The following is a 10,032-nucleotide window of genomic DNA, read 5'->3' on the forward strand; positions in this document are numbered from 1 at the left end:
GAATCACAGTTTCCATAAAAATATTAATATTTAACAATGATAAAATCAGAACTATTATTAATAATTGGGCGAATATAATGATTGATAATAATTTATCACCAAATCATCATATTAATGATTTCTTAAGGGTCATGTGACAATGAAGACTGGAGTAATAATGCTGAACATTTTTAAATATATTCACATAGAAACAGATATTTTAAACTGCAATAATATTTCACTGTTTTTACTGTGTTTTTGATTAAAAAAATGCAGCCTTGGTATAAAACATCCATTTTAAATTATAATAATATTTCACATTTTTTACTGTATTTTTGATCAAATAAATGCTTCCATGGTGTTTTAAATTGTAATAATATTTCACAATTTTTACTGTATTTTTGATCAAATAAACATAGCCTTGGTATAAAACAGCTATTTTAAATTGTAATAATATTTCACAATTTTTACTGTATTTTTGATCAAATAAACTTAGCCTTGGTATAAAGCATCCATTTTAAATTATAATAATATTTCACAATGTTTACTGTATTTGCGATCAAATAAATGCTGCCTTGGTGTTTTTTTAAATTGTAATAATATTTCACAATTTTTACTGTATTTTCAATCAAATAAACGTAGCCTTGGTATAAAACATCCATTTTAAATTATAATAATATTTCAAAATTGTGTATGTATTTTTGATCAAATAAATGCTGCTTTGGTGTTTTTTTTAAATTGCAATAATATTTCACTGTTTTTACTGTGTTTTTAATCAAATAAATGCAGCCTTGGTATAAAACATCAATTTAAAATTATAATAATATTTAAAAAAATTTACTGTATTTTTTTTATCAAATAAATGCTGCCATGGTGTTTTAAATTGTAATAATATTTCAGCATTTTTACTGTATTTTTGATCAAATAAACTTAGCCATGGTATAAAACATCCATTTTAATTTATAATAATATTTCAAAATGTTTACTGTATTTTTGATCAAATAAATGCTGCCTTGGTGTTTTTTTTTTAATTGTAATAATATTTCATAATTTTTACTGTATTTTCAATCAAATAAATGCAGCTACGGTATAAAACATCCATTTTAAATTATAATAATATTTCAAAAATTTTACTGTATTTTTGATCCAATAAACTCAGCCTTGTTATAAAACAGCTGTTTTAAATTATAATAATATTCCACAATTTTTACTGTATTTTTCATCCAATAAACTCAGCCTTGTTATAAAACAGCTGTTTTAAATTATAATAATATTTCACAATTTAATAAAATAAACTCAGCCTTGGTGAGCAGAAGAGACTTTCAAAAACATTTAAAAAATCATAATTATTCCAAACTTTTGACCACAGTCTCTTGTGGTTTAACTTCATGGCTAAAGGAAAGTTACAGTTCTCCTATCATCTCACAACATCTAAAGTCCATTTCCCGCATGCGTTTACATATTATTTTTGCATGCACTGATGACCAAAAAAGATTATTATGAGAAGGAAAACCACCGATACTAAACTGATGGTTATCCACAAATTCAAAGGAAATAATTACAAAAATCCTGATAGACAAATCAAGTAAGTTGATCTCATAATTCCTGTCCTTTCCTGGAGGGATGTGGCTTTACCTGGCTCAGGTATCAGGGCTGGGCCTGTTATAAGTCAATGCGGATGGGAAACGAGCACAGAAGAAACCGCTTTCCTCTTTTCTTAACAAACAGGTGAGCCGCCTCAGCAAACGCATTTTTACAGCAACCATTCTGTATAATATTTAACAGCAATGCTTTGAAAATCTACACTCCTTTGAAGATATAAAATGTTTAGTTTTCTCTAAACACCGACCTTCACCTGTTCACTAGCAAATTTGACTTAGTGATGATTGACATTTTACTGCAGTGACAGGACAAACTGTAACACAGGTCAATATTCTTTAATGATTTACATTCAGTTTTGGGGTTTTCTTCTCATATGCAACTCATAAAGTGCGTATGTTGCTTGTTTTATTCAGAGGTGCTGGTTTTACAGCATCTGTCGTAATTTAAAGTGCTTTTTGATAACGCATAAAGATTTTTTTTATGCTCACTCTTAATATGTTAATGATGTCCAAGGGTCAAGGCTGGAGAAAATAAGGATAAGAGTATCAGTTTGTGATTTTCCTTCTCATTGTACAGTAGAGACTCTGGGATAACATGCGGTTCAGCGTCCTCTTCTTCATCGTCCTCCTGGGCTTCCTCTACCTCACACTGGCTCAAGGTAAACGCCACATGTGGTGATGATGATGATGATGATGATGATGATGATGATGATGATGATGATGATGATGCAGCTGTTACGCTTGTGTTTTAAATGGTTTCCTTTTTGAAGTTGCAATGTGAAGAGTTTAAGAAAACACACCGGAACGCATTGCATTGCGCTTTATTTGTTATTGCATGTTCAGAACAACAAATAAATTTATTTCAAATTTCAAAAGAAAAAAAAACTAATTATAATGCAGCAATTTATGTTAAAAATGCATGATTTTAAACGTTAATTAAAATCACTAATGCAACATATGCATTTTGTCATATGCATCTGTTTAGCATAATTGCCGTATGATATGTTTTCCATGTCTTTTTTGAAACAACTAAATTAATATATTACTTTACTTCTGATTTATACAATAAAAGCATATAATAATTGAAAAAATGGTAACACTTTTATGAATATTGTTGTAAGTAACATTTATTAATATTGTCATAAGTATATTTAATTAATATTGTCGTAAGTAACATTTATTAATATTGTCATAAGAAACATGTATTAATATTTTCATAAGTTACATTTATTAATATTGTCATAAGAAACATTTATTCATATTGTCGTAAGTAACATTTATTAATATTAAAGTAAGTAACATTTATTAATATTGTCATAAGAAACATTTATTAATATTGTCATAAGAAACATTTATTAATATTGTCATAAGTAACATTTATTAATATTGTCATAAGAAACATTTATTAATATTGTCATAAGAAACATTTATTAATATTGTCATAAGAAACATTTATTAATATTGTCATAAGTAACATTTATTAATATTGTCATAAGAAACATTTATTAATATTGTCATAAGAAACATTTATTAATATTGTCATACGAAACATTTATTAATATTGTCATAAGTTACATTTATTAATATTGTCATAAGTAACATTTATTAATATTGTCATAAGTAACATTTATTAATATTGTCATAAGTATATTTAATTAATATTGTCATAAGAAACATTTATTAATATTGTCATAAGTTACATTTATTAATATTGTCATACGAAACATTTATTAATATTGTCATAAGTTACATTTATTAATATTGTCATAAGTAACATTTATTAATATTGTCATAAGTAACATTTATTAATATTGTCATAAGTATATTTAATTAATATTGTCATAAGAAACATTTGTTAATATTGTCATAAGTATATTTAATTAAGAAACATTTGTTAATATTGTCATAAGTATATTTAATTAATATTGTCATAAGTAACATTTATTAATATTGTCATAAGTAACATTTATTAATATTGTCATAAGAAAGATTTATTAATATTGTCATAAGTAACATTTATTAATATTGTCATACGAAACATTTGTTAATATTGTCATAAGTATATTTAATTAATATTGTCATAAGTAACATTTATTAATATTGTTGTAAGTATATTTAATTAATATTGTCATAAGTAACATTTATTAATATTGTTGTAAGTATATTTAATTAATATTGTCATAAGTAACATTTATTAATATTGTCGTAAGTATATTTAATTAATATTGTCATAAGTAACATTTATTAATATTGTCATAAGTAACATTTATTAATATTGTCATAAGAAAGATTTATTAATATTGTCATAAGTATATTTAATTAATATTGTCATAAGTAACATTTATTAATATTGTCATAAGAAATATTTAATAATATTGTCATAAGTATATTTAATTAATATTTTCATAAGTAACATTTATTAATATTGTCATAAGTAACATTTATTAATATTGTCATAAGAAAGATTTATTAATATTGTCATAAGTAACATTTATTAATATTGTCATAAGAAACATTTGTTAATATTGTCATAAGTATATTTAATTAATATTGTCATAAGTAACATTTATTAATATTGTTGTAAGTATATTTAATTAATATTGTCATAAGTAACATTTATTAATATTGTTGTAAGTATATTTAATTAATATTGTCATAAGTAACATTTAATAATATTGTCGTAAGTATATTTAATTAATATTGTCATAAGTAACATTTATTAATATTGTCATAAGTATATTTAATTAATATTGGTGTAAGTAACATTAATACTGTCATAAGTAACATTTATTAATATTGTCTTAAGTAACATTAATATTATTCTAAGTAACATTTATTAATATTGTCATGATTTGTATATATTAATATTGTCATAAGCAACATTTGTTAGTTTAGGGTCCAATTCTCACTATTAAGTGTCTTATTATCATGCATATTATAGGATATTGACTGTTTATTAGTACTTATAAAGCACATATTAATGCCTTATTCTGCATGATCATATTCTATATCCCTTAATCACCCAATACATAAACTTAACAACTACCTCACTAACTATTAATAAGCAGTAATTAGGAGTTTATTGAGGCAAAAGTTATAGTTAATAGTGAGAATTGGAGCCTAAACTGAAGTGTGACCAAATAAATATAAAATAAATCATAAAAAGTGAAGATGATAGTCCACCTCAGGGTAACTAAACATTTCTTTGCCGGCATGCAAATGCTTTGAATTAAATCTGGGAGATGATTCTTACATGATAATCACACATGTGCTGTTTTTCCACCCCTTCCTCGTACATTTGCAACTATGTTTAGTTTAATGAGACAGTGACACGTTCACTAAAACATCTTTAAAAACAGTTGTGTTATGATTCATAGTTATGCGTTTGTTGTGTATCTGTCTGTAGGCTCGTATGAGGACTGCTGCCTAAGGTATGTCAGGAAAATTAAAACGTCCATGAAGAACAAAGTGATCAGCTACAGAAAACAGCAGCTGGACGGAGGCTGCAACATCCCTGCCATTGTGTAAGCAACATATGATAATATATAAATGTGCATTTTTGTACCTTCAGACTGTGTATAAAAAGTAAAACTTCAAAGACTCTATTTTGAATTTTGCATGTGCATTTATCACCTCATTTACACTAGATTGCCAAAAGTATTGGGACGCCGCTCCAAATCACTGAGTTCAGGTGTTCGATCACGTCATGGCCACAGGTGTATAAATCAAGCTCTAATGCAGACGCTTCTACACACATTAGTGAGAGAATGTGTCGCTCTCAGGAGCTCAGAGAACTCAAGCGTGGTATCAAGAAGTCCAAATATTATACTAAATATTCCACGCTCAACTGTTAGTGGTGTTATAACAAAGTGGAAGCAATTGGGAACAACAGCAACTCAGTCACGAAGTGAAATCACAGAGCGGGGTCAGCGCATGCTGAGGGTCACAGAAGTCACCAACAGTAAAGACCTCCAAACTTCTGTGGCCTTCAGATGAGCTCAAGAACAGTGGGTAGAGCTTCATGGAATGGGTTTCCATGGCCGAGCCGCTCATCCAAGCCTTACATCACCAAGTGCAATGCAAAGCGTGGGATGCAGTGGGGTAAAGCGGGCCGCCACTAGAGCAGTGGAGACGTGTTCTCTGGAGTGACCAATCACGCTTCTCTGTCTGGCAATCCCATGGACGAGTCTGGGTTTGGCGGTTGCCAGGAGAACGGGACTTGCCTGACTGTATTGTGCCAAGTGTAAAGTTTGGTGGAGGGGGGATTATGGTGTGGGGTTGTTTTTCAGGGGTTGGGCTTGGCCCCTTAGTTCCAGTGAAAGGAACTCTTAAAGCTTCACCAAGACATTTTGGACAATTTCATGCTCCCAACTTAGTGGGAACAGTTTGGGGACGGCCCCTTCCTGTCCCAGTATGACTGACCAGTGCACAAAGCGTCGCTCCATAAAGACACGGATGAGCGAGTTTGGTGTGGAGGAACTTGACTGGCCTGCACAGAGTCCTGCCCTCAACCCGATAGATCACCTTTGGGATGAATTAGAGCGGAGACTGAGAGCCAGGCCTTCACGTCCAGCATCAGTGCCTGACCTCACAAATGCACTTCTAGAAGAATGGTCAAGAATTCCCATAAACACCTAAACCTAAACCTTGAGGAAAGCATTCCCAGAAGAGTTGAAGCTGTTAGAGCTGGGTGGGCCGACTCCATATTAAACCCTACGGATTAAGAATGGGATGTCATTAAAGTTCATGTGCATGTAAAGGCAGGCGTCCCAAAACTTTTGACAATAGTGTATAACAAGTTTCAGGGGGAAAATATATAATATGTAACAACTTCAGACCTCATAGTTAATGATGTTTAATGCACTTATCTCCCCACAGTTTCACACTGAAACATGGCCGTGTGTTTTGTGCTGATCCCACACAAAAATGGGTCCATGAAATCATGCAGAAGGTGGACAGACGGCAAGGTTTCTCATCTATGAAGAGGAAGGTGTGTACATTTTATAAAATGCATATATATGTATAGGAGATCACAATTTCTATTTCATTTTCTTAGCATTTGTAATCACCTATTTAACTTTAATACTCCTGCAGAATGACAAATTCAATTCAATTCAATGTATGAATATCTGAACACTATATATATATATATATATATATATATATATATATATATATATATATATATATATATATATATATATATATATATATATATATAAAGAACAGAGCCTCTGCTTTAAAAAAAACACACACAAACAAATAAAATAATTTTATTCTAGCTTTATGCAATTTTTTAATGTGGGTAAGTTTCATAAAAAAAGCCAAATTTTGAACAAAAAGCTACAATGCGCATAAGCAATGCTTCCATCACTTGTTTCTGCTTTCTTTTTTTTCACCTGTTTTTGATCTGGAGATTCAGGACTCTTGCAGAAAATGCATAACAGCGCCCCCTACAGCCTACCGTATAACAGTAAATCACAGAAAGCATAAATCATAAATGACAGGTAATTCCGTTAATGGCGGGAAAGAGTCTTATAAAAGCCGTAAAATTCCATTAATGACAGGGAAGTGTTGCATAAAAGCCGGAAAATTCTGTCAATGATAGGGAAGCATCTCATAAAATCCAATAAAATTCCTTCAATGACAGGGAAGTGTCGCATAAAAGCTGGAAATTTCCATCAATGATAGGGAAGCGTCTCATAAAATCCGAAGAATTCTATTAATTGTGGGGAAGAGTTGTCGAATAAAAGCCAGAAAATTCCATCAAAGAAAGGGAAGCATCTCAAAAAATCCGGTAAAATTCCTTCAATGACAGGGAAGTGTTGCATAAAAGCCGGAAAATTCTGTCAATGATAGGGAAGCATCTCATAAAATCCAGAAAATTCCTTCAATGGCGGGGAAGCGTCTTATAAAATCCAGAAAATTCTATAAATGGTGGGGAAGAGTTGTCGCATAAAAGCCGGAAAATTATGTCAATGATAGGGAAGCATCTCATAAAATCCGGTAAAATTCCTTCAATGGCAGGGAAGTGTCGCATAAAATCCGGTAAAATTCCGTCAATGGCAGGGAAGTGTCTTGTAAAATCTGAAAAAAATCGATTAATGATGTGGAAGAGTCGTCGCATAAAAGCCGGAAAATTCCGTCAATGGCAGGGAAGTGTAGCATGAAAGCCGGAAAATTCCTTCAATGATAGGGAAGCATCTCATAAAACCTGGAAAATTCCATCAATGGCAGGGAAGCGTCTTATAAAATCTGTAAAATTCTATTAATGATGTGGAAGAGTCGTCGCATAAAAGCCGGAAAATTCCTTCAATGGCAGGGAAGTGTAGCATAAAAGCCGAAAAATGTCTTCAATGATAGGGAAGCATCTCATAAAATCCGGAAAATTATATTAATGGTGGGGAAGAGTTGTTGCATAAAAGCCAGAAAATTCTGTCAATGGCGGGGAAGTGTAGCATAAAAGCCGGAAAAATTCCTTCAATGATAGGGAAGCATCTCATAAAATGCGGAAAATTCTATTAATGGTGGGGAAGCGTCGTCTCATAAATTACGGTAAATTCTGTCAATGGCAAGGAAAGAGTTAATCATCTAGGGAATGTATGGTGATCTCCATGGCTACGTTTACACTTGCCTTTCCAATGTGTACATGGACACATCGGGATACAAGTGTAAACACAGCCTATCTATCAGGTCAAAGTTTTACCCTGTTCATCTGTGGTGTCTTGCCTTAAATGTACAAAAATGCCATGCAAAATGTCAACCATAATAACTATATAATATTGAAGGAATTTGTTTGAAATGTAAATCTGTTATTAAATGAATTATTTTTGTTTTGATATACAGAATACAAGGGGCTAAACAAGCGAGAAGAGGAAAAGCTGCCCGAGTGTTTCGGCCAATCACATTCTTTCTTTGAGTCCCGGCTCTCCGAGTGCACATTTCAGCAGTGATTGACTGATGTTCTCAGTACTTCCTGTGCTATCAGGTGGTATTTCCTGCTTCCAGACCTTTGTCGCTTCACTGACGGACTGCTGGTTAAATTCTCAGAATGGGAGAAGGCCATTATTTTCCCGTTCCACATGCTGCTGTAACCCTCACTTCCAGGTTACAAAACCTCGTGAGCTGCCTTGACGTCCACTTCTAAGCGACTCAATCAGTGCTCCTCATGTAAAACCTACAATTCGGCATTGCATGTTGCTGAGCTAACAATACAATAATCTAATAACCATAAAAAATAAAGTATACATGAATTCCTTTCGCTCACTATGGTTTTTAGCTGTAACTGTACAGGGTCGTATTAAGCTATTTGTATTATGAACTTTCACTTTGCACCACTTTTGCCCCACAGCATCTATAATAAACAGTCAGTGTGATAAAATATTAGGCAATAATTAGCCATAAATGTGGGTGGGAACGTTTGGCGAGCAACACAGATAATCCTTCTATTTCCTTATGAGTTTATTCTGACGCACCGACAAGTGATTTTGTAGTTTGTACGATATTATAATGCATTGTAAATTATGATTTGTTATATGCAAAAAGCTTAAGAGAATGTTTTAGTTTGCCAAGTGATAAAATGAATATTCATAGATCTCATTTATATTTGTAAATCTTGACACAATCTTCATTGAGGTTTTATACTCTAAAAATAAATGGTGCTATATGGCACTAAAAGGGGTTCTTGGTCATAGTAATCATAGGGGAACCACTTTTGGTGCCATATAGCACCATATCTTAACATGTTCTGTGTATGGTAGCGGTGCTATATAACACCTCAGCCAAAGAACTGCTAAAGAACCGCTGAAGCACTAAGATATGGAGCTATACAGCACTTAAAGAGGTTCCCCTATGATTACGACTTTTAGTGCTATATAGCACCATTTTTTTTTTCGAGTGAATGTTTAGTTTATTATTTAAGTGCAACTACTGTTTTTTCACACTTAATGTTCACTTTGACACTCGATCCGATGAGAATTTATCTTTATAGAGGACGTGATAAGTGGAGTTTGAAACTGGGTCACATGCTCTTTGTGTTCCTGATAAAATATACTTTACACTGCAGATTTTTGCTCATATACGAAAAATAAAATGTTTGAAAATAACTGGATTCATCCTTTTTTTTTTTACATGATGCATGTTCAAAACTGAGTTTAAGTATCAGATGGTTCTCCTAAAATCCATTATACACTCTTAAAAACATGGTGCTATATGGCACTAAAAGTCGTTCTTGGCTCGTAATCATAGGGGAACCACTTTTGGTGCTATATAGCACCATATCTTAACAGGTTCTGTATACGGTAGCGGTGCTATATAGCACCTCAGTCATCCCAAAGAACCAGCGAAGAACTGCTGAAGAACCATATAGGGGCTTAACAGGTTCTGTATACGGTAGCGGTGCTATTTAGCACCTCAGTCATCCCAAAGAACCGCTGAAGAACTGCTGAAGAAC

At 31.9% G+C, this 10,032-nt stretch overlaps 1 protein-coding gene across 5 annotated transcripts; it reads left to right on the forward strand.

Moving 5' to 3' along the window:
* The first annotated feature begins 1,643 nt into the window (after positions 1–1,643).
* Positions 1,644–9,678, forward strand: ccl25a (chemokine (C-C motif) ligand 25a). Of its 5 annotated transcripts, none has more exons than XR_013816690.1 (6): positions 1,651–1,707; positions 2,158–2,239; positions 4,987–5,104; positions 6,459–6,570; positions 8,427–9,260; positions 9,424–9,678. XR_013816690.1 is itself a non-coding variant. In XM_079819401.1 (5 exons), the coding sequence occupies exons 2-5, from the start codon at positions 2,176–2,178 to the stop codon at positions 8,439–8,441; spliced, it is 309 nt and encodes a 102-aa protein (XP_079675527.1). In that variant the 5' UTR covers positions 1,644–1,707; positions 2,158–2,175; the 3' UTR covers positions 8,442–9,678. The 5 variants fall into 5 exon arrangements, 1 of the variants encoding a protein (XP_079675527.1); XR_013816691.1 differs by having other exon boundaries at positions 8,427–9,238; positions 9,309–9,678; XR_013816692.1 differs by having other exon boundaries at positions 1,671–1,707; positions 8,427–9,142.
* Positions 9,679–10,032: the final 354 nt, after the last annotated feature.

Source organism: Gobio gobio (assembly GCF_949357685.1).
Source record: "Gobio gobio genome assembly, chromosome: 6".
Lineage (NCBI taxonomy): Eukaryota > Metazoa > Chordata > Actinopteri > Cypriniformes > Gobionidae > Gobio > Gobio gobio.